The sequence below is a fragment of the Eschscholzia californica genome, unplaced genomic scaffold (assembly GCF_041429995.1).
Source record: "Eschscholzia californica isolate CP2 unplaced genomic scaffold, dmEscCali1.0.p SCAF_5, whole genome shotgun sequence".
Lineage (NCBI taxonomy): Eukaryota > Viridiplantae > Streptophyta > Magnoliopsida > Ranunculales > Papaveraceae > Eschscholzia > Eschscholzia californica.
In genome coordinates, this window is record NW_028238472.1 from 12,565,605 (window position 1) to 12,591,925 (window position 26,321).

Genomic DNA, 26,321 nt, shown 5'->3' on the forward strand with positions numbered 1-26,321 from the left:
TGCATTTTCACATATCTCATTTTTTTTTGTTATACCAACATTCATTACTATAATGTCCAACTTTGTCACAATTATAGCATTCAATATCCCTTTTATCTCTACTTTGCCTATTATAAGGTCTAGTAAAGTTTTCTCTTCCTCTTGGTTCATTTGTTCTTCCTTAATTAAAAAAATTTCTTCCTCTTTGACTTCCAAAGCCACTTCTACTATTATCATAACCTCTATCATAATCGTCATAGTATTTTTCTGTTCAGGGTGAATATTGTTTTCTTCTAAATCGACTTTTGCTTGAAGTATTTGATCCATCAATTGACTTGAAGAGCTTGAAACATTTCTATTCACCCGTTGTTCATGAATTTGTAACGTTCTCATCAATTCATCCACCGTCATAGATTCCAAGTCTTTTGACTCTTCAACAATAATAACCACATTATCAAACTTAGGAGTCAAAGAGCGTAAAATCTTCTCCATCACCCTAACATCATCACATTTTTCACCACACATTTTCATTTCGTTAACATTAGACAATACTCTTGAAACATAATTGGAGACAAGTTCCCCTTCATTCATACTCAACATTTCAAATTCACAACGCAAAATTTGTAGACGAGCCTTCACCACTTTATCAACTCCTCTAAAAGAATGCTTGAGAATATTCCAAGGCTCTTTCGATGATTTTGCTTCGAACACTTTTTCAGATGTAGAACTATCAATCCCTTGATATATAAGAATCAAAGCTTTTTTATCATTCTTTCTTGAATCTTTCGGGACACATTTTTGCAAGTCATTCATAATCTCCTCTTCTTCTAAAGTTGGCCAATAAATCTTAAGATCCCAACGATACACTCATTTGGATAGACCAATGTCCATAGTTATCTTTTGTTAACCTAGGTATTTGAGATTGCACCATATTTGACATTTTTTTCAAGACCCCTAAAATTTTCAAACCCTAAATTCTCAAAATATTGAAATGACAAGATAACATTGCTCTGATACCATTTATTGGAGATTAAGAAGTATATAATCACAATAACACAAGTAATAAAATCAATACTCAAATCAACTCAATCTATTTCATTCAATAAGCTTCAATCAACACACATTCAGATAAATCAACAAAACATAGTTCTTCGACAACAAACTAATTTTGATATTGGTACTTACCTTGCATACAAGCATCTTCAACCCAATCTCTTCTCTAAATCATAACTCTTTAAACATTAACTTGTTTTTCTCACTAGAAACACTTTTCTATTTCTTAAGAACCAAATGCCCAAAATCTAATAATACTTCTTGACCCCTCTCTTTGTTTTCTACCTTCACTTAATAGAACAATGAAGCTAAGCTCAATTTTGGTTCAAAGCCCAATTTGGTTTAAAGCCCAATTTGATTTACAAACAATTTTCAACAGTTTTCATCAGGTTAGTACTACTATATATTATGCTTCTCTCGCTCACTCTTCTTTTTAATTTTGGTAATTCATGACCTGATGAAAACAATGTGTCAGTTTGGGGGTCAAAATTACGTAAAGGGCCCTTAGAAAATAAAGTATTTACCGTTCATGCCATCGAAAATTACAAAATTGCCATCGAAAATTCTCGGGAAACGATTTTTTTTTCTGAAAATTATTTTATTTACTGGTAAAAAAATTTGAAAATTTGGGCGGGAATTTGAAATTTCGTTTGAAAATTTCAAAACTTCGAAAAAAAAAATTTGTGACCGGCAAATTATTTTATTTACTGGAAATTTTTTTATGTACTAGACACTTTTGCTGGGAGGGAATTTAAAATTTTCAAAAAAATTTCAAAATTTGCCCGGAAATTTGAAATTTTGGGCGGGAATTTGAAATTTCGTAAAAAAAATTTGGGCGGGAATTTGAAATTTCGTTTGAAAATTTCAAAACTTCGAAAAAAAAAATTTGAGACCGGGAAATTATTTTATTTACTGGAAATTTTTTTCTATACTAGACACTTTTGCTGGGCGGGAATTTAAAATTTTCAAAAAAATTTCAAAATTTGCCCGGGAATTTAAAATTTTCAAAAAAATTTGATATTTTGGCCGGGAATTTGAAATTTCGTTTAAAAATTTGAAAATTTCGAAAAAAAGATTTCGTTTGAAAATTTCAAAAAAATTTGAAAATTGGAATTTTTTGTGTAAGGGAAATTATTTTATTTACCGGGAAGAGATGGTTTGCTGGGCGGGAATTTGAAATTTCGTTTTCAAATTTTCAAAAAATTTTGAAACTTTGAATTTTTCGTATACTGGTAAATTATTTTATTTACCAGACATTTTTTTTTTTCAGGGAAACGTCAGCATGTCCCGTCCAAGGGCAAGAGGGGAATAAAAAAAAATAATCTGACATTTGGACCTGCAACTAATTTTTGGGCAAGAGTGGATTTTTTTTGGGTTTACCCCCCACTTTTTGGACCCCTGGCTAAAAAATCCTTGTCTGTAAGACTTATAAGAAAGAAACTTCATGGGATGAACTTCAACAATCCGGTGATGATTGAAGTTTTAAATCATCGGATGACAAGTGGAGCTCATCTAGTAAATAATGTGGTGGATTAAAGCTTTAAATGATCTCGTCCCTTCTCCAAATCAGATGGACTTGGACAAGCAGGCGACAAATGAAAATGGTATAAGTTCAGACAGCAATCCAGAAAACAATTTGGTGAATGGGATCAATAATAGTATAAATCTTTTATCCTCTCTTAATGGAGATTCATTAGATAGCAATAATTCTTTGTGGATAAAAGCTTTAGAAGATCTAATCCATTTCCTGTCAAAGCTTTGGATAGCAATGTGGTGAATAAATTATAGATACTGTGCCCTAGAAAGGGGTCAAAATAGACTGAGCTGGACTCTTTAATTTTGTTCAATTTATCTCAATGTATTTGCTTTTGTTAACCATTTAGTTATTTTTTTCTTTTTTCAATTTAATTATCTGGAACTAAAGGTTGTTGACAGATTTTGTCTCTTGATGGATGTATAACCAATGTGAATCAACCATTTAGACCACTCAATTACATGAATATAGAAGGGTTATTTCCCAAATGACCCCCAACTTTGTGACCAGCTTCCTGCCTAGCCCCCAACTTTAGCAAATATTCTCATATGGCCCTTTTTTTTCGTTATCTTTAACTGTCCGTTACTCTCACTCCTCCACCTCATTTGCTCTATCTGCCAAGTCACTTAAAATGCCACATCATCCTCTTCTCCGGCAGGGGTCGCCGGCCCGCCTAATTTCCGGCCGGCTACCTTCAAACAAAACAAAAAAAAACTTTTTTTCCCTCTCTCTCTCTCTCTCAAAAATAAAATAAAAAATTCTCTTTCTCTCTCTAGATCTGGTCCATGGTGAACTAGATCTAGGTCTGATTCGAACAGACCTTTGAAGGTCGCCGGTCGGCGACTCTTGCCGGAGAAGACGATGATGTGGCATTTTAAGTGACTTGACAGAGGGAGGAGTGAGAGTAACGGACAGTTAAAGATAACGGAGAAAGGGGGTCATATGGGAATATTTGCTAAAGTAGGGGACTAGGCAGGAAACTGGACACAAAGTTGGGGGTCATTTGGGAAATAACCCCAATATAGAAGCAAGCAAACATAATGAAATAGGACTTTTTTTTATGAATAAAACCTTGCATTAACTAAACCGAAGAGTATACAATACACAAAACAAAGCTACTTTAAAGCAGAAATAAACGATGGTACAGAGTTCCACACTGTCCTACTCGTATGTCTTCGTCCCCACTTGGCAAGCGCATCAGCTGGAGCGTTACACTCTCTATGAACAAATGAGAAGATCGAGGCTTCAAATTGATTTCTGAGGGTCTGAACTTGTTGTAGAGTTGATTCCGACTGCCAGTGGATGCCCACTTTGTCACCTTTAATAAAATTGATCAAGGATTGATTATCACTTTCGATGTGGATGTGTGAAATCTTCAATTCTAATGCCCATTTCATACTGTGGAGTATAGCTAAACCTTCACCTTCTTCAGCATTTTGGCAACGAACCGAGTCTGCTGCCGCTATGATGAAGTTTGAATCTTCATCTAGTATGATACATCTGATTCCTGCCTGTTCTGTCACTTTAGCAAAAGAGGCGTCCACGTTTATCTTAAGGAAAGGTCTCTCCGGGGGATCCAGGAGTTTCCCTTGGTTTTCTTTCTGTTTTTGGTTTTGGTTGTCGTCTCTATTTTGAGAGGAGTAATAGTAGTGTTATTGATTCTGTCAATAATTTGTCTCGGATTTTGTTTGTTTTCATTAAAACAGTTTTCGCATCGAGCTTTCCAGATAAACCATAAGATTTTGGCGTATAGTTGAGTAAGCTCCTCTGGCAGATCTTTCCATTGAAAGATCCACTGCATGGTTGAGCCAATTTGATCTGTCCGAACTTGAAAATGGAACCAAATGGCTTTAGCAAAAGTGCAATGAAGCATAACATGATCAAGTGTTTCATCCTCTGCTCAATTAACACAAGTGTAAGAGTTACCAATGAATTTACCTATTTTTGCTTTCACCGGTAGGCTATTAGTGCAACACTTCCATATGAATAGTTTTACTCGGGGGATAAGGTTCATATTCCAAATAAAGTACCAGTCGGTTTGATCCTGCATATGATTCATGTTATTCATTCTCAAGTAATTATACATCGTTTTTATGGAGAAATTTCCTGATTTCATAGCCTCTTCATAGCTTCACAGGAATGCTTTGATGAGGCTATGAAATGGGACTTGGAAAACCAAATTCCAATTTGTAAATCCAAACTATGTGACATTAGAAAACAAAACCCTAGCGGTTGACTCGTTCTTGAGTAGTGTCCGTTACTTACGCGCGCCAAAACAGAAACCAATTCTCTCTCTCTCCTCTCTCTTCCAAAACAATGCCCTGTCCGAATTTCCCTCTTCTCTGTCTTTCTTCTTCTTCTTCCCCAATCTCATCATCCGGCGCAAAATAGCAGCGTCATTGCCTGCTCACAGAGGAGGCTTTGTACGCATTCATCTTCATATTTTGAGATAACCCACAATGGGGAAGAAACCACCACCACCACGACCATCACCTGGGGACATGGAATATGGGATCCCAGTTCAATCTCTACCACAAATGACAATATCCCCACCACCACCACCACCTCCACAAAAATCATGGTTTCCATGGTTGGTTCCTCTCATTTTTGTTTTTGATGTGGCTGCTTTCGTCTACACTATGTATCTTAATGATTGCCCTTCTACCACCCCTGATTGCATTCTTCAATCTGAACTTGGTCGATTCTCTTTTCAGCCTTTTTCTCAGAATCCCCTCTTTGGCCCTTCAACCAATACGTATACTCTCTCTCTCTCTCTCATGAATTTTATTTAAGTTTTGCTCAATTTGTGATTTTCTATCTTGATAGTATAAGATTGTTTATGAAGCTATGTAATAGTCCCACATTGTTTAGAAGACCGTTTAGAGCTCATGTTATAGGTGTTCGCTCAAGCTTTACGGCTTTCAGGTGGGCTCGTAGAGCCTTCGCCAGGAACAAAACTCTACGGCGTTTGAGCTTGGGGATGGGTTTATCTTAAATAGGAAATCTTGGGTAGTAGTCAAATCCCTGTCCTGGTATTTGAGATCAGCATTTTTGTCTTTGAATGCACGAGTTTTATTGCTTGGATTAAGAGATTCTAGTAATTTCTTTAAGTTTATGGCAGGAAAGTTGCGCAATGAGATAACCTACTCCACAACGATATGACAACGAAGAACTTCTATATATATAACCTGCCTAACCCTAGCACTCTGCGCCTCCACTATCTCTTGCCAAAACCGAAAAAATGAATGACTCCCCTTAGGTCTTACAATGATAACTGTCCTTCGTAAGACTATGGAAAATATAAAACTTATTTTTTGGGTCGCGCACTTCGTGTTTTTATTGACTCATATCCAAGTAACTTTTCGACAAATTCTTTCTTACTTTTGAAATTTGTAGATTGCGCGTGTTATTTAATGAGTTAGAGATATCTGTATTTGGCGATGGCTCCCAAGAGAATTGAGGCTAGTACAAAGCTTAACACAAGAAAATGTATAACCAAGATTAGCTCATACGGTCATACCATATGGAGCTAGCCCTTATATATAGATGTACTAATTCCCCCGCAAGATAATGTCCCATGAGCGTGCCCTTTTAATACTATGTAATTAAAACTTCTGCAGGCTTGAAAAATTGGGAGCTCTGGAGTGGAAGTTAGTTGTGAGGGACGGTCAAGCATGGCGTCTCATCAGTTGTATATGGCTTCATGCTGGAGTTGTCCATCTAGTCGCTAATATGATGAGTCTTCTATTTGTAGGCGTCCGCCTTGAGCAAGAATTTGGATTCTGTAAGAACCCATTGACACTATATATATAACCAGCTTACTCTGATTTTGAATGATTCTCTTAATTATTTGCTGAACTTTGCAGTGAGAGTGGGAATCTTGTTTGTTCTTTCTGGATTTGGTGGAAGCTTGTTATCTTCTCTTAACCTCAGAGCAACGATATCAGTTGGTGCATCAGGTGCCCTATTCGGACTTTTAGGAGCAATGCTTTCTGAGCTATTCACAAATTGGTCTATCTATGCAAATAAGGTACCTCCGAGACACTATTTTATCAATCTATTTTGGCTGGATCAATTTGTTCTTAAGGCATATATCTCAAGAATATAGATTTAAGCCACATATCATGGGGTTTTTTCTATTTTTTTATTTAATGAAACTCAAATATTGATTTAGAATCTTTTTTTCTAGCTAGATTCCATGATAGAATTCGAACTTATATGGGTATGCTTTTGTTTTTTTTGTTGTTAGTGTGCAGCACTTTTCACTCTGATATTCGTAATTACTCTCAACTTGGCTGTTAGCATTCTCCCTCACGTCGATAGTTCTGCCCATATTGGAGGGTTCATTTCAGGTTTCCTTCTCGGGTTTGTTCTTCTAATTCGTCCTCAGTTTGGTTGGGTAAACCGCAAGTATCTTCCTCCTGGATATAATACGAATCATATGAAATCAAAGCACAAATGCTATCAATATTTCTTCTGTGTTGTTTCTGCTTTCATTTTAGTTGCCGGGTAATTATCAATCCATCCTTATTATTGTCATTAATTTAAACATTTCATCGACGTTTGTTTAACCCCCTCAAACCTGTTTTTACAAGACAAGGGGTGTTTCTTTTTTCAGTTTTCAACCGTACCCCATTTCAACGATAGCACATTCCGTCGTATTTCTTTTCCATTATAACAGTTACGACCATGGATTTTTACGTCCACCATACCATTTTTAAACACTGGTTAATAACTTTTAACTGAATCAGCTTTTTTTTAGTTGTTAACACCCTAATTTATTTCTGCAGATATGCGATCGGGTTGAATCTGCTTTTCAAAGGAAAAACTTCTCATATGAACTTGCAACTTCCTCACATGTCTTAGGATTTGTAGGTAATCAAATTCTGAAACTCCATTTCTGAATGTTAACATTCTTAAATGTTGGATTATTTGTTTGAATTTTCAGCTTTGTTTTTCTTTTGCAGGTATTAACTATGTGCGTTTTGTTGGAACAATGAAGGTGAAAACATTAAACAAGCGGAGAGACCAGGGTTCGAATCTTACCATTTCCAGAAGAAAAGATAAACGTTATGGAAGATTTGGGGTCAAATTCTTTGGGTGATAAACTCTATGTGTGTAACTAATTCATGTATATTACTATATTTTATTAACTTGTTCCTTTTTGGGTGTGTAGAATTAATGGAAATGTAATAGGTAAAAAGTGTTTGTGAAAAAAATGTTAGAGTTAGCTAATGTAGAACTATTTTTTTATGATTTTTTCAAAGAACTTGAGAAAACCAAAGTCAGGGAAAAGAGAACCCCACACTACAAAATTTAAGATCTCCTTGTAAAGTAAAAAGAAAACCGTCGTTACAAGGCATTTATACATCATGAAGAGATAGTACAAAGGTACATCATAAAGAGATAGTACAAAATACATCATGCTTCATTTATTGAATAAGCACTTCAAACTGCCTGAGTTAATCCCCCTTGGAGGCCTTCCTAAAGAACCTAAAGCCCTTCCAATAGTAACTATAATTTTACGTACTTAAATTCAATTAATCGTGAATTCACATTTCTATGGGATCGAACTTGGAACCTCTGTATTGTGGAGTGGTGTCCAACCACTACACCTAGAAGTGTTGGACAAAAAAAGTTAAAATAACTTATTCAATATGTTTGACTTATCGACATTCTATAGTTTGTAGGAGACTGGAATGTGAGGCATTGGGAAAGAAATTTGAACAATTGAGACGAATAGTTTTCAATAGGGGTGGCAATTGGACCCAACAGGCAGTCAACGGACACTAACTCATCTGGTCCATGCAAAACAGACTTTCAATTATCTGTTCGGACAACTGGACGAAACAGATGGACATTTCAAATTTTTCTTCACCAAATAGCTCGTTCGTGACCGTTATAATGGTCAGACAAATGGACCCCAGTAGTTCGAGCACCGGGTAGTTTGCAGCAAAAATATGTATTATTCGACTTTGAATAAATCGTTTAGTAGCTTACAAAGTTACAAGTTTACAACCTCCCACTTTACAATTTCACAAATGAGTTAGTAATTAATAATTTAGTAATTACTAAATACAAAATAAAAAGTAAAAAATCATCACTTGGCTTACACTTCGAAGAAGACAAAGATGGGTGACGAATTTAGACTGATGTTGTCGAATCATCGACCCTCCTACGTTTCAAGATTGAAATCTAATTATCCAGACCAATACTTGAATCATCTCAAAGTATCAAAACCATCAAAATAATTACGAAAACCTACCACGGTTAGTTCTTCATAATGGTTCAAAAAGACGTTTGAAGAAAAGGTTATAGGTTCAAAATAATGCTACCAACAGTAATAACATATTCAAAGCAGCATGTGTTGGGTTATAGAGTCCCCTGGTGTTGTTAGCGGAATCTCTGTCATCTAATGTCTAACACTAGTATCCTAGGATCTCATGCATAAGCTAATAATGAACTAAGAATTAGAGACTACCTTAATCGCTAAATTTTCCCTCAAACATTTCCAATTGAATGTTAATACCAAGAGCTCCAATTGTTGCTCCTCTACTCAAGACACCCGAATGATCAACTTGATCTCTCACTTTGTTGCTAGCTAGAACACCAATGGTGGTTTGATGAAAAACACTTCTTCTTTTGACTAGACAGATAGTTGAGAATTTTCTCTCTTTCTTTCTCTACTTGATGTTGTAGAGAAGAAAGCTTCTTGAGAATTCTTTCACACCTTATTCAAGTTCTAAGAGACATTATATAAAACCCTAAGTTAGAGTCCAATCCTAATTAGGTTTCTTAAAAGTCTCTTTTGAATAAGATTAAGGAAACCCCTAACTTGTGGCCACCCAAACCATGCCCAATTGGGCAGATCTGGCCGACCCCACTAGGGGAACACGCCCAAGCTTGGCCGTCTCCTTTTGGGCCCCAAAATACCCCTTTTGGTGCCCGGCCCAAATACCCTTCATTTGGGCATTTTGTACTATCTTTGCCTAAAGGCCTTTAGGACATATTTATGGGACTCTCCCGTAATTATATGTCTCATCCCTCTAGTCATATCATCCGATCAAATCGACATTCTTTGGTGTAACCTGATGTAGAATCTGGTCGAAGTTAGCCGCGAATTACTTAGTAATTCGTCGATCGTCTAGACTTGATACTTCTTCATCAATTATCATGTCCGACGAATTGCTCGCATTGCATCTTTGGTGTAAAGACATCTCCTTTAGCAAGGCACAACAAAAATCTCCACTGTAGTGTAACAACAAGGCAAAGAGCAGCAACGCTGCAACAACAACCAACAAGGTAGCAAGGGCAGTAATCAAATGCAGTTGATGATCCAAAAAATGATCATTAGTTGACTACGGTGAATAAGTTAAGAAAAGACCAAAAGCCCAACCGATCAATTCGTATCAAGTCAATAGAGAGGTTAAATCCGCTGTTACTCAAGTCCAGAACTGGGAGGTTAATTGGTACGATTGTCCTAGGTGCCTAAACCCCGCTTTGGCTCAAATATAACCAGGTTAGCTCTGGGATTTATGAGAAGACTAAGGAGTCTGCGTAAGTGGGCAATACCTCAATCCCAAAACATGGGGCTGGAAGTTTACATAATGCTTTACCGACTTAAACCCGAAATCCTATTAATGATCTTAGTCGGTGAGGATCTTAAGTATTTGTTAAACTTGGAATCAAGAGTCGCACGGGGAAGAAACTTTCTCCAAACGATAAACATTACCGAAAACACGATTTATCAAATATCTTTGAACAAGATAACTTCTATTAGTAAAATATACAGGATAATCCCAAAGAGGAATTCTAATATCTCACAACTGCGAAATAGTAGTTTCAATTCAACATGGTGGATCTCAGTCGCCTCATCAACACCGCCTATCAACAATCAGTCAAAGAAACCTATAAAAGGAAATGAACTCGCCTCGAAGAAGCCACAAACCAACGAGTAAGTCACAATTAACTCCATAAACTCTACAAAGATCTTAAGTATTTAAAGAACTTTGGACACAAGACTCCCGTGGGAAAAAAACATTCCCCCACCAAGTATACAAAATTTGTAACACGATCTACCCAAAATACAAAATCTCCTTAAATATCAGAACTTACATCTACCAAATATACTGGATAAGCCCAAAGAAGAATCTCAATATCTTACGAATATGAGATAGCAGTTTCAGCATATTGGAAGGTAGATTTACATCGCCTCATCACGAACGCCTATTGATATTCGGTTAATCAAGCCTATAAAAAGCAACAGGCTCACCCAAAAGAGGAAAGCGAAATTTCAAGCATACAAGTTGAATCTCAAGCTCAAACAATTAATTGAAGGTCCAATTCTTAAACTCAAAATTTCATACTCATTAATTTAACTACAGAAACACTTTTACTGACTTGAGTGTCGGAGAGATTTCTGAGTCCTGTCTAGGTCCCCCCCCCCCCCCAGTTCATGAGGAGCAGTTACACATAAACGAATCAATTTTTTATCTTGAGTGATAATCGAAAGCCTTAGACATCATCAGTTAAGGTTTATTTTTGTGAATCTTTTGTACTCCAGAGAAATATGAGATTGTTTTTACCTATGATTTAACACCCTGCTTACTGGTCCTACACTCTTGAGGATACCATGCATTCAAAGATGCGAGCATAATTGAAAATGCTTCGTCCGACTTATTAGCCATTTTATGAGGAAAATAGACCTATCAAATTGGAAAAGTTTTGTTACGAAGAAATCAAAATAAACCAAAAAAAATCAATAGGAAAGTAATCTACCACACATAACGCAAGAAATGTACGTGGTTCAATTTATGAGACCTACTCCACGGCGAACAACGGTGCGATGCTTTCCACTATGATAAGCAAACAAGTTACACAAAGGATTCGTGAGAATTCTCTATTCTATTATCCATAGGGTTTTAGTTTATATAGCCACTAAAACCCTGATCCCACCGACACACCGCCTCACCGACTCTCTTTACCGCCAACTGTAATAAACGACATAACATAACCTCTACTTCACATGCCAACTCAGTCTTGGAGTCTTGCATCGCATATCAGCTCTGCCTCAGCGAGCAGTCCTATTAACGGGTCCAAAATTCTGCGCCGAGACTTTTAAACAGTTTGACAGGTCGGAAACTAAGTTAGATATCAATTCATATTCAAGACACTTTCAACAAATCCGAAGAGATTATGAATCCAAACAATGACAACTAAGATCCACAACAACCTTAAAAGATATATTTCTAATCAGATGAAAAAAATCTCCACAAAAGTAAAAAAATCGATATGTCAATGATAGCATTGGAATGGTAAGTTTTGACCTAGATTAAATTAGTTCAGGGCCGTGTGGTGGGGGGTGCGGGCAGGGCGCCCGCACTGGGCCCCCACCACCAAAGGGCCCACTTTTAAAAAGTCTCTAGCCAAATTATATTATATTATATTAATAGACAACTCTCTTAGCACAAAACGTCTATCAGCTTAGTTGGTAAGTTCAGTGAGTTCCCCACCCAAGGGACACAAATTCGAGTCACATGGCCCTCATCCGTGTTTTTTCATTTTTTTTTTTTGTGGCTTTATGAGATCAAGAGTAATATCATTAAATTAACCTTTATTTTTGCTCTGTTACACTTTTTCGTAACTATTGTATTATCTAATGTGATTTTATGCAATAAAAATCTTAAATTTTAAAAAAATTCCAGCCATAGGTAAATATAAATATATATGTTATGATCCAACATTTTATGAAAATTTATCAATTTTATTGTATTAAATGTAGTTATAAGTATAATTTCTGATAGAATAAAAAGTATCTTTCGTTCCCAAATCTCTTATAAAAATGATATCAAAAGATAGATTTTTTTTTCTTACTACTATTTTCTTCAAAATTCAATTGGATTCATCAACAGTTTTTATCTATTTATTGGTATGCGTTCTATAATGAAATTTGGATTCATCTATAGTTTTCTTCAAAAAATTATCTTAAATTTTGTTCAATTTTTATTTGTACTTTTTTGTTGTTCGAAAGGCCTACAATCAAATTTCGCACGGGGCCCCGAAATTCTCAGGCACGGCCCTGTTAGTTGTACTTATTCTTTTATTGTTTAAAGGAAGATTGAAAGGGGAGGTAGAAAGTAAGAGAGAAAAAATTGTCGATGGAAGAGACAGAGAAAAAGAAATAAGAAAAAACAAACGGAACTCTTTTAAGAATAAACACAACAAGATTAAATTTGAAAAGTAAAAATAATAATCTCCAAAATGAATTGTCAGAAACAATTGAAGATCAAAAACAATTAAAAGTACAGTATTTCATAGAAATAGATCTCTGGGGACCTAAAACTACGGAATATATTTTGTACTAAATGGTGTAAATACATATTTTCATGAAATCTGTTTTATCAGACACAGACTAAGAGCAACTCCAATGTGGGGGAGTTGGGGCTCCCAAATTCAAAATTTGGGAGCCCCAGCCCCAGCCCACATGTTCCAACCCGGGAGCCCCGGGGCTGGGCTCCCGGTGGGGCTGGGAGCCTCATGCTCCCTGGCTCCCAAATGGGAGCCCGGGCTGGGGGGCTCTGATGAGACATGAAAATGTCCCATCTGTATCTCTTAATTTGGGCTAGTTAGTCTATTTCGAGCAGTTACTCTGATGAATTGTTTATTTCTCTTTCCCAGGTGTCTTTTACGGTGTCCAGTGTGAAAAACGGATGAAATCGAGATGTTGGGGTATTTTGGCGAAACAACCAATATTTGACGAAAGTCATGTGCAAGTTGGTACCCAAAAAGTTTAATTTGGTTCAACTCAAGTTAGTTCGGGGCTGATTTGCAACACGGGTTTTTAGAGGGGCATTTAATAATGGGCTGAAAACCAAGGACCAGAAACGTGATTCATTTGTTGCCCAAATTCCTTCAAGCTACAAGAAGGAATTAAAGCACCACACAGAGGCTTTCAAATTGGATTTCCTTTAGGGTCCCACCATTGATTTTAAATAAGATTTCCTGTGACATGCCTCCACCAGCTCCACTCAATTTAGAATTTCCAATCAAATTTCCAATTTGATTCCAATTTGAAATTCAAATTGGAAACTCTATTATATCCTACCCATGAAGCCAGAAGCCGTGAGTAATTATAGTAAAGAGGGAAAACGGCGTGATGAAATCAGGAAACTTTTGAGAAGGGATGGCTGGAGATTTTTTTGAAAATAGAAAGAGATATTCAGTAGCATACAGTTGGGCTATGAAATTATTCTCTTATTTTCAGTCATAGACAGGAAGATATTCAAGGAGAGATTGATTTGCTAATGCTGTATTTAGAAGATTGAGAGAGGAGGATTCAAATATTTTACAGGAGAGAGAGAGAAGGTTTGAAGATATTCGATAGAGATTATAGAAAGAATTGAAGATTTGTAGTAAAAGAGAGGTCTGGAGATTGATCTCATAGCTGTTTCTTTAGTCTATAAAGGAGGAGAAACAGAGAGCAATACATCATCTTTTGGGGGGTCATCAGCTCAACTAAACTAGAAAAAATCAGAGAAAAAGAGAGAAGGAAAAACAGAGAAAACTCATACCATCATCATCATCATCTATTATCATCTTCTTCAGTATCTCTTTTAGTGAGAGAAAGAGATTAAATCAGAGAAGAAGAAATTAGGAGAGATTATCATCTAATTGTCTTCATCATCTCATTCTTTAAACTAATATTCAATCGTTTTATTTTCTTTGTGAGAGAGAAATAGAGTGATTGTAGGGAGATATAGAGATAAACAGAAAGAGTTGTTGAAGAGAGAAATAGAAATTCAATAAAATCAGAAGTATTATCATTGTCTTCTTTTCTATTGTGTTTCTGATTTTTGTGAGAGAAATCAAGAAACAGAGAGTTATAGAGAGAGACAGGAACTGTTTAGAAGGAGATAAAAGAGATCTTTCAGAAAGTAGAGAGAGAAAAAGAGTTGGAGAAGACGAGAAAATCTGTGGGAAAATAACTTTCCCACAGAGAAATTATTTCCGAGAAGACGAGAAAATCGTTTTCCCTCAGGGGTGCGTTTGGCTGCCAGGGGAAAATCAGAAGGAAATTGTTTCCAGCTAGAAAAAGTTATGTTTTCTCCTTTCACTTCTTACTTAATTTTCCGAGTTTTGTTATAATTTCATGAATAGCTAACTCTCTCCATCTAGGGTTTTAGGATGAAACTCATACTTGAACCTTTAGAGACATATTTTTATTTTTTTAATTCTCTTGATTGTGATTCAAAGTTAAAATTGTTTTAATTTGTAGAATTGATTTTCTTTTCATTGTTTATACTTTTAAATTTGATATATCATGCTTAGATTAGATTCTTTGATGATATATGCTTATTGATTGATAAACAATAGTTTAGAGATTTATTTAAAATAAAATGATTACATTGTTATGTTTTATTCGGTTTTAACGAAAACATCTCCCGGAATTAGGATAGTTCATTATCCGAAATTCCGAGTTATAAAAAAAAAAAGAGAATTAACCATTTTAAGTATTTGTTTCTAAAGGTGATTTTATGTGGTGAATTTCTAAAATCCTAGGTCCTCTCCCCCATTTAAGTTCGTTGTATCATAATTTGTTTTATTAATTTGTTTGTTATTATTTTATCACCAAAACCATTTTCAAAACCGTCTTACTACCAAGTCTTAGAATAGGTTTCACTTAGTCTCTGAGGAACGAACCGGTCTTACCGGAATTTTACAACTTGACACCCGTGCACTTGCGGGTGTAGACCTATTTAGGGTAACCTTTCTAGGCCCATTAGGCTCCCAGCCCCAAATATGGCCGTTGGGGGTATCCCAACGGCCATATTTGGGGTGGATCCCCTAAAAAGGGGATCCACCCCACTTCTTTTTAATTTTTTTAAATTTTTTTTTTATACTAATTTTTTTTTCAAAAAATATAAATTGTTTTAAATTTGTTTTTCCAATCATTTCTCTAATTTTTTTTTTTTTTTATATTTTCAAAATTCCTTCTCTATCTCTAACATAATATTAAATTTCAATTTTATATTTAAAATTAATAATTTATAGTTGAAAATTGAAATTAAAAGTCCGCACACGTACATTACACACGTGCATAATTTTGATTTGGGAGCCCCTGTTAGGAGCCCGACGTTGGAATTGAAAAAAACCCCGGGACTCCTAAAAATCAAGGGCTCCCAAAATTGGGAGCCCGAGCCCCACATTGGAATTGCCCTAACATGCTTTAACTTTCTACCCATGACAATTTGTATATAGTGTTAGCCGAAGTACCCAACTGTTACGTGTTCTCAAACATCATTTTCTTTAAAGCCTCAAACATCAACTGGACAAGTGGAATTTAAACTAACCCTCAATCCAAAGAGAAAAACACAAGTGGAATTTAAACTAACCCTCAATCCAAAGAGAAAAACACAAGTGGAATTTAAACTAACCCTCAATCCAAAGAGAAAAACACAAGTGGAATTTAAACTAACCCTCAATCCAAAGAGAAAAACACAAGTGGAATTTAAACTCACCTCAACCCAAAGAAAAATTATTGAAGTATCTGACTTTGAGCCAACTTGTTTCTTGATGCCGACCACAATTACTACATAGAGTAATTAGGTTTATTCTTGTGCCTCGATAGCTTAACCACAACTTTGTTTTATAAGTAAAAAAAAGATATACTAATAAAAGGTCAATAAGAGAACATCTTTTTTTCTGTCAAACTTAAGTCACCTTGAAAAACACGAAGTTAAGTTTCAATGCAATTGTAATACTCCTGTTTTGTCATGTTAAAGACGTCCAACTTCTAATATAGTCTCTAAAACTTTGTTTCTGCATCTTTTTATATCTTCATCTCCCTGGGCTCCTATCTTTCTTCTCTCCATATTTTTTTTTCAAAGAGAAACTACAATAAAAAGTTTAAGATTGGTCTAGGGGACCTCAAATCAGACTCGCTAATTTGACAGAAATCCCTAAGCCAGGTTGATTTGGAGAAAACCCTAAACCTAAATTTAATATTTGTAAAAAGGAGTGAAAGAAAGTGAAGAGATGTTGTGCAGTTTAAATGAAATGATGAAAGATGGAGAGACTGTGGTGTATACAAAAATGAAAAAATATGAAGAAAAATAAAGTAAGATTATCTCTCTCAATTGTTAATTGGTTATAATAATTTCCAATGACAAAAGAAAGAAAGGCAATTTGGAACCCAACATACATATTATAATAAGAAAATCTAGCAAGAAAATAGTTAAGGAGATCATTTTGAAAGTTGACATCTGTAGAGGATCATTTTGGTGAGCTCAAAATCCGTAAAAGAATGTTCAACAAAAAAAAATCCGTAAAAGACCAAATTGAAATTAACTCTTATAGTCTTATTTAATTACTTAAGCTTTACTAGAAAGGTCGTGGTTGTGGGGCATAAAGAAAAATTTTGAAGCATAAAGACTTAGTCAATCAAGATTGATTTAAATGGCATGTGTATTTTTTTCTCTGTCTCTCTCTTCTCTCTATAACTACTCTCTCTATTTCCGACCTCCCAAAAGTTCTTTTTTCCAGATGGAACCGGATCTAGTTTTATCTGAAAACCAGGACAGACGAGATCTAGTCTCGTTTGGTTTCCTTATGTTTCCAGACGAAACCGGATGGAAACTAGAGATCCGGCGAAGGGGAGGAAATAAAGAGAGAGAAGATGAAGAGTCCGACGATTTTTTCTGGCGGATAACTATCCCTGCGACATAAAGAGAGGGGTGTGTTTGGGATAAATTATTTGGTTTTCTACCTTTTGTTTTTTTATTCTCCGGAAAATTTTCTTATTTCCCCAAAACATTGACTATGGAAAATTATGGTGGCAATAACCGAAAATTGTGGTGGTGATCAGAATTTGTAGGTGAAAGTAGGTTGAAGATGAAGACTAAGGGGTAAAAAAACAAACAAATTTATTTTTTGCGTTAAAATATAAATATTTCTCACTAAGTCTCGTGATATTGACTAAGTCTATATGCCTCAGAGACTTTTTTTCTACCCTAGATTCCCGGCCTTCAGAAAACTTCTTTTTCTCTTTAAAGTAAATTGTACTATTTCTTTTTCCATTCTCTCGTCAGAAATCTGGTTTAGTTTGCTTAATCATAAAATTAAGAATGATGCTCGATTAGGGTTATTGGATGATATGTTGAACTAATTTGAAAGATTCATTAAGTTCAACTCAGCGGTCCCTCTTATAAGATATTAGATTCACAAAAATTCATCGGAAGACGAATCAAGATAAATAATGTGAAAATTTACTTAGTTTTGTTGGAAGATTGGACTCACATAAACACAAAAAAGTTCATGCGACATTATATATACAAAAGTTGTCTCTGAACTAGATATTAGATCCTCATCCTCACAAGGAAATTAAATTGGCACCCATGTCGATCTATTTGGTAAATTAATTGAGTGTTTGAGAACAAAATATATGATGTTACATATATTGGCTGCCCAGAGATTTAGTGAAGTTGGTGCCTTGTTATATGACATGGAGGACCATGATTGGTCAAGAAGGATATACACATGATATGGCTAACTTAGTTATTAAGTCATTTGAGCAAGAGGTGTCCTAAATGGATGATAATGAATTAAATAGCAACACCTAATGCTTGCATGCAAGAATGATACGTGGGTATGTAATTAGACTTTGGTTTTGGGTATAAATACCCATCCCATACTCTTTTTCCAGAGAGGAAGTAAGTAAATGAAATACCACTTTTCTACTATAGTCTTGAATATCATCTTTCCCTCATACTCTTGTACTTTACAGAAAGGATTTAGTTTATAACTATTATCAAACGACCAAGATAAAACTACATTACGTTATCAGCACGATCGTTTCTACAAGTGGGTAAATAATTTCAGTTATAGACGAAGGGTTGTCTTGAAGACCGTTTGAAGATCAAAGTAAGTTGTGTTATTACTTTTCAAACGTCGAATCTAACTAATATAAATTTTGCAGTTCTTGACCTAACAGGAAGTAACTATCTGAATTGGGCTCCTGATGTTGAATCTCATTTAGAGGAAAGGAATATAAAGAAAACCATAGCAGAGGGAAATAATGAAACTTCTCAGAATCGTGCGGCAGCACTGAATTTTATCCGACACCATCTATGTGAAGATCTAAAGTCGGAATATTTAAATATGAGAGACCCTTTATTGTTATGGATCGGTTTAAAGAAACGTTTTGACCATTTAAAAAGAGTTATCCTTCCTAAGGCTTTAAATGACTGGCTGCATCTGAGACTGCAGGATTATAAAACTGTTTCTGAGTATATTTCTGTTCTGTTTAAAATAACGACAAAATTGGCACATTGTGGTTTTCCTGTTAGTGAAGAACAAATGCTGGAGAAAACATTTTCTACTTTTCATGTATCTAACATGAACCTGCAAGAACAGTACAGAAATATGAATTTTAAATATCATTCTGATTTAATTTCTTGTCTACTTGTTGCGGAACAGAATAGAGAAGTTATTATGAAAAATCAAGAGGCTCGTCCAACAGGTTATTCAGAAGTATCTGAAACCTATGTGACATCTTATGGACGAGGTGATCGTGGCAACGATCACAACAAAAATAGAGGTGGTGGCTACCACTCTAGAGGACGTGGTCGTGGCAACGATCACCAAATAGATACCAGAGATGGTGGCTACCACTCTGGAGGACGAGGACGTGGGAATGGTCAAAATTGGAATAACAGAGATGGTGGCTACCACTCTGGTGGACGTGGTCGTGGTTACGGCCGTGGTCGTCGAGGACGTAATAATAACTCGAGTAGTAGACCTCATCCATTTAGCCGACAAGACAAAGGAAAAGGGGCATTAAATGAACCAGATGGAGATAGGTGGTTCCTCCTATAACACTGGATTAGATGTGTCTGATTTTCTAGTTGATGAAGTGGAAATTCATCATACTGAATCACAAACTGAGTTATTTCCTGTTGATTACGGCAGTAATCTTGAAATTCCAAAAGATTGTGTCCTAGCAGTCGAAAGAGATATATACGATGGTAGCTTTGATCATCTACCTCCCGCTGAATTTGACAAACTACTTGATGAAGAGTTTGACAAAATTTTCCCAGAATAGTGTTAAATTTGTATATGTTACTTTGTTTCTTAAATAATTAATGTAATATATTGTCATGTTCATATAATACAAATATGTTATAATCTTATGTCTTATTTTTGTGTACATAAGGTATGGATTACAGAAAGACACTATCAAAGGATGATGAGGATATATGTGTAGTTGATAGCGGAACTACAAACTCTATCTTTCGAAACAATAAATATTTTGAGACCTTGAAGTTATACAAGGCTAATGCGATAACAATCGCTGGTTCATCTAGTCTCATTGAAGGCTCTGGTAGAGCAACTATAATATTACCGCATGGTACGAAAATAACCATTGATGACGCATTGTTTTCAACCAAGTCTTTGAAAAATTTATTAAGCTTTAAAGACATTCGTCGAAATGGTTACCACATCGAGACTAGAGATGAAAATAATGAAGAATATTTATATATTACTTCAAATACTTCTGGCAAGAAGCATGATTTAGAGAGACTGTCGACTATTTCTTCTGGATTGTATCTTGTAAGGATAAAAACGATTGAATCATATGTTGTCGTAAACCAGAAGCTTTACGACCCTAGTGTGGTGACACTTTGGCATGATCGTTTGGGACATCCTGGATCTACCATGATGAGTAGAATAATCCAAAATTCTCAAGGACACCCATTACAGAACCAGAAGTTTCTGATAACTAAGAATTTTAATTGTAAATCCTGCTCTCTTGGTAAATTGATTGTAAAACCATCTTTCACAAAAGTTCATATAGAATCTCCTAAATTTTTGGAAAGGATTCAAGGAGATATTTGTGGTCCTATTCACCCATCATGTGGACCATTTAGATATTTTATGGTATTAATTGATGCATCTACCAAATGGTCTTATGTTAATCTTTTATCAACACGTAATAATGTTTTTGCACGATTACTAGCTCAGATTATTAGACTACGTGCTCATTTTCCAGATTTTCCTATAAAAAAGATACGTCTTGATGGGGCAGGAGAATTTACATCAAAAGCATTTGATGCTTCCTGTCAGGCAGCTGGTATTGATCTTGAACATCCTGTAGCATATGTTCATACCCAGAATGGTCTAGCAGAATCATTCATAAAACATCTACAACTAATTGCAAGACCAATGTTGATGAAAACTAAATTGCCTATTTCGGCATGTGCAGCTTTGATCCGTCTTCGGCCTAGAGCAAATGGTTATTCTCCGTTACAACATGTTTTGGGACATCAACCAAATATTACACATTTACGTGTGTTTGGGTGTGCGGTGCATATCCCTATTTCACCTCCAAAACGTACTAAATTTGGACCTCAGTGGCGGCTAGGTATATATGTTGGTTTTGACTCACCATCAATTATAAGATATCTCGAACCTATGACAGGTGATACTTTCACCGCACGTTTTGTAGATTGTCATTTTGATGAGACAATTTTCCCACCATTAGGGGGAGAATGTCCGTCTACATCGGATAATAAACAAAATGATTTATGTTGGCATACAGAGAGTTTGTCTTATCTAGACCCTCGAACTAGTCAGTCAGAACTAGAAGTAGAAAGGATAATACATTTGCAAGGCATTGCAAATAAACTACCAGATGCATTTAATGATGCTGCAAGGGTAACAGAATCATATATCCCTGCTGTTAATGCTCGTGCACGAATTAATATTCCTAAAGGACCAGGAGAAACTGCTATAGCAAATGAGTCGTCTAAGCCACGTCAGAAACGTGGACGACCAATTGGTTCTAAAGATACTATTCCGAGAAAGAGGAAGAACCAATCACAAAATAATAGTTCTCTAGAAGAGACTATAAATGATACACCAACACTTTCTGAACAAATATCCCTTGAAGTGGGTAAAGCTCTTGATGAGGCAGTGTTACAAAACAATGAGGAAGTCTCTATAAATTATGAATGGTCAAAGGAAGTATGGGACCGAAATGAAACAATTATCGACGAGGTATTCTCTTTTGCAGTGGCAACCTCAATTCTGAAAGAGAATGATGATTATGAACCACGCTCTATTGAGGAATGTCGACAAAGACCTGATTGGTCGAAATGGAAAGATGCAATTCAGGCAGAACTAGATTCACTCAATAAGCGTAGTGTTTTTGGACCAGTGGTCCTTACACCCAAGGATGTAAATCCAGTTGGGTTCAAATGGGTTTTTTCTAAGAAAACGAAATGAAAATAATGAAATCGTTCGCTACAAAGCACGACTTGTGGCACAGGGTTTTCTACAAAAACCTGGGATAGATTATGAGGAAACATATTCTCCTGTTATGGATTCCATTACATTTAGATATTTAATCAGTCTAACTGCTCAAGAAGGACTCGATATGCATCTACTAGATGTCGTTACTGCATATCTATATGGCAATCTAGATACTGATATCTATATGAAGGTACCTGAAGGATTCAAGTTACCTGAAGGAAAACCACATGTCATGTATTCACTTAAACTTAATAAAGCTTTATATGGTTTAAAGCAATCAGGGCGAATGTGGTACAATCGTCTCAGTGAATACTTGACCAAGGAAGGTTATGTAAATGATCCGATTTGTCCATGTGTGTTCATCAAGAAATCAAATATTGGATTGGCTATCATTGCAATATAAGTTGATGATATAAACTTAATTGGAACAGTTGAAGATGTCTCAAAAGCTGCAGAATATTTGAAGAAAGAATTTGAGATGAAAGATCTTGGAAAAACAAAATTCTGCATTGGTTTACAAATTGAGAGGAGCACAAGTGGCATACTTGTTCATCAAAATTTATATACTGAAAAAGTCTTAAAAAGATTTCACATGGACACTTCATATCCTCTTAGTACTCCAATGGTTGTCAGATCTCTTGATACTATAAAAGATCCTTATCGTCCTAAAGAAGATAATGAAGCACTACTTGATCCTGAAGTACCATATTTAAGTGCAATCGGTGCTTTATTATATTTGGCTCAATATACTAGACCTGACATTTCTTTTGCAGTAAATTTATTGGCCAGATTCAGTTCGGCACCAACAAAACGACATTGGATTATTCTATTCGAAGAATTCCTCTGATGGTTCACAAGTGATAGGATATACTGACGCAGGATATTTATCTGATCCACATAAAGGAGTTTCACAAACAGGTTATGTTTTTAGTAGTGGCGGTACAGCTTTCTCTTGGCGATCAAGTAAGCAAAGTATGCCTGCTACATCTTCTAACCACTCGGAGATTATTGCTCTTCATGAAGCTACCAGAGAATGTGCATGGCTAAGATCTATTATTAGTCATATTAGACTTTCATGCGATCTCCCCGGGATTAAATCACCTACCATTATTTACTAAGATAATGCGGCTTGCATTGCTCAAATTAAGGAAGGATATATTAAAGGTGACAGAACAAAACACATTTCACCTAAATTATTTTTCTCGCACCATCTACAGAAGAATGGCGAAATTGATATTCAGAAGATACAATCATGTGAAAATTATGCCGACTTGTTTACCAAGTCTTTGCCTACTACAACGTTCAGAAAACTAGTACATGGCATTGGAATGCGGAGTTTGAATAATCTTATAGTATAAGATTACATCGGTCTAAGATATGATATTCATCAGGGAGAGAATATCATCTATGAAGATTTTTGCATCACTAGTACTGGATATCTACGCGTTGTACTCTTTTTCCTTCGTCCAGTTTTTGTCCCAATGGGTTTTTTCTGGCAAGGTTTTAACGAGGCAGCGTTTTGCGTATCCAGCGTCATTCAAAAATTTTTTTTATGAGACAATATTTTGACTTGTGGTCATCCAAGGGGGAGTGTTACATATATTGGCTGCCCAGAGATTTAGTGAAGTTGGTGCCTTGTTATATGACATGGAGGACCATGATTGGTCAAGAAGGATATACACATGATATGGCTAACTTAGTTATTAAGTCATTTGAGCAAGAGGTGTCCTAAATGGATGATAATGAATTAAATAGCAACACCTAATGCTTGCATGCAAGAATGATACGTGGGTATGTAATTAGACTTCGGTTTTGGGTATAAATACCCATCCCATGCTCTTTTTCCAGAGAGGAAGTAAGTAAATGAAATACCACTTTTCTACTATAGTCTTGAATATCATCTTTCCCTCATACTCTTATACTTTACAGAAAGGATTTAGTTTATAACTATTATCAAACAACCAAGATAAAACTACATTATATGCAGGGCCGGCCCAAGTATTTTGGAGGCCCCAAGCGAAGTTAAAATGGGGGCCCTATGTAAGACAAGTTAGAAAAAAAAATTAAGTTTTAATAATGTTTATAGGTGGATTTGAACCCTTAACCTATTACATGCATCCTAAACCCTTACCAATTGAACTACAACTTCTTTCTTGTTAAAAGTTTGGTAAGAATATAAATATTATTTGGAAGCTGACATACAAAATATCGAATCGAGAGGCCCTTCAACAAGATGGGGCCCAAAGCGGCCGCTTTGGTCGCTTTGGGCTCGGGCCGCCCCTGATTATATGAGACTTATTTTTCTTTTTCTTTTTTTTGGAATCTATGAGACTTATTTAGAACTAGGGTATGTCCCGTGCCCTAGGGCACGGACACTTGTATCAATCAAATGTTACGAAATTTATTGTTATATTTTATTGAGAGAGAGATTTTTATTAGTTATTATTTTTTTCGTATTATTTTTTTGTTTTTTTTCTCTTAAATTAGTTATTATTTTATTGAGAGAGAGAGATTTTAATTTCTTTTTTTAACCCTTGAAGTTTATGTTGTTTCTTTTTTTTCTTAAATTAGTTATTTTATTTCTAAGAATGAAGGAATTATTGTTTTTTAAATAGGTAACTTTATTTCTACGAAGGACTATATTTTAAATTTCTAGAAGGGCTTCTAGACAATATCCCTTATTAAAAAAGGGTGTTTGTCCCAGTCATCGTTTTCCCTTATGTTTTATATAATAGATATTATGGATATTTTGTTGTACCTTTATTTTTACCGTTATTGGTTTAACGGATCTGGTAAGTAAAATTTGTTTGATACGAGGTGTCTAGTTTTGTGTGGAAGTAACGTAACTTCACCACTTTGTAAGGGTCACGTGATTGTGAACGTCAACGCATGCAAAGCACGTGACATCTTTAAGAACTTCTCACACGCGTAAATCCCCATTTCCCTCTTACCGCGCACGCACGCACTTGCTAATCTCCGCCCGACCCGCTCCGTATTTCACTCTCTCATTTCAATTCCTTTTGACTTCGGCAATTGAAAAAGAATTCCATTTGACTTCGGGTATTGTTTTGCTTTTATGGACTTCCACAGTAAGTCCAATTAAAGATTCTTTCAGCCCACACATAATATACTATGTTAGCTTAACGAAGTTAGTTTGTCTAAGGGCGAATCTAATGTGGGGTTCGGGCTCTCAATTTTGAGAGTCCCCGAGTTTTGTCTCAATTCCAACGTCGGGGCTCCCAAATCTAAAATATGTGTATGTGTGGTGTACGCGTGTGTGATTTGTATTTCGATTATGTGTGTTGTGGGGGAGTTATTATGTATTTGGTTTTCAATTAATGAAGTGTTATTTAGAAAATGAAATCAATGAAGTTCTATTTCAAAAAGAAAAATCCATCAAAAAAATTTACATTAAAAAAAAATTAAAATATTTTATTACATTTAACAAAAGAAAAATAATAATAAAAAAAAATGGAAAATAGGTTGGAGACCCATTCCAAATTGCCATTGGGAAGGAGTTCCCAACTAGCCGTTAGGAACTCCCAACAGCTACTTTTGGGGGTTGGGAGTCCCCCCAGCAGCAGGGCTCCCATTTGGGAGCCCGGAAGCCTGGGACTCCCAACCCCACCAGGAGCCCATCCCCGGGGCTCCTAGGTTGGGCAACCATGTATGGGGGCTGGGCTCCCAAAATTTGAATTTTGGGAGCTCAGCCCCATACACTGGATTTGCCCCAAGACCTTAATAGTTGTCTGGACCTCTCTGACTTCAACTATAGATAGTTGATGTTTGGTTTTGCCTTAGGTTCTCCTTATGTAATTTACATGGTCTATTTTGTTGATGAGTTCATGTCAGTAAGAGATGAAGTTTGATAATTCTTAATATTAAAGAACATAAAGCATCTTCTCAACGATACATATTAACGCCTGAGAAAATAAAAAACATAACCAGACACAAGAATTATAGTCTAGAAGATTGGTTGATCACAAATTCATGAACGTATACAAACTTTTTCGGAAAGTCACTTAATCGAATAAAAACTAAACCCAATACCCCTCAGACCCGTCACTTTTTTTAGTTTTTGACCACTCTAGCAGAGGGTCTTGGGCTATATGCACAATTTCTCTAATTTATTGTCATTTATTCAGAGGAGGTATTCCATTAAAAAAAATAATCAAGTGCATTTTTAGATTAAAAATTAAATATTTCGCTTGAATTAATCTTGTCTGACTAAATTTTTATTTTCCGAATATTTTTCTTCGTACCCAAAACAATCTACCAAAAATAAATAGGTATGGTTGACTACTTTTTTTTTTTTTTTTTGATGAAAGGTATGGTTGACTACTTGACTCTTAATACAATACAGTATCCCATAACACATTCCGACCTTTAATTTTGACTTTGAGCTATATTTATGAAAATCTCCCATGGGCTTTCTTAATGGATATTT

General features: G+C 35.6%; 1 protein-coding gene across 2 annotated transcripts; it reads left to right on the plus strand.

Moving 5' to 3' along the window:
- The first annotated feature begins 4,886 nt into the window (after positions 1-4,886).
- LOC147537165 (RHOMBOID-like protein 5) lies at positions 4,887-7,819 on the plus strand. 2 transcript variants are annotated; one of them, XM_086644187.1, is made up of 6 exons: positions 4,887-5,321; positions 6,187-6,350; positions 6,433-6,596; positions 6,816-7,075; positions 7,357-7,441; positions 7,534-7,819. In XM_086644187.1, exons 1-5 carry the CDS (start codon positions 5,026-5,028, stop codon positions 7,430-7,432), a joined length of 960 nt encoding a protein of 319 aa, XP_086500313.1. In that variant the 5' UTR covers positions 4,887-5,025; the 3' UTR covers positions 7,433-7,441; positions 7,534-7,819. The 2 variants fall into 2 exon arrangements, with proteins under 2 accessions (XP_086500313.1, XP_086500314.1); XM_086644188.1 differs by having other exon boundaries at positions 4,918-5,321; positions 7,357-7,437.
- Positions 7,820-26,321: the final 18,502 nt, after the last annotated feature.

Excerpts from the sequence above, each read along its gene's own strand:
- LOC147537165 (XM_086644187.1), top strand. The coding sequence starts at position 5,026 with ATGGGGAAGAAACCACCACCACCACGACCATCACCTGGGGACATGGAA. Across the intron at positions 5,322-6,186 it reads TTTGGCCCTTCAACCAATAC|GCTTGAAAAATTGGGAGCTC; the intron begins GTATACTCTCTC and ends AAACTTCTGCAG. Across the intron at positions 6,597-6,815 it reads GGTCTATCTATGCAAATAAG|TGTGCAGCACTTTTCACTCT; the intron begins GTACCTCCGAGA and ends TTTTGTTGTTAG.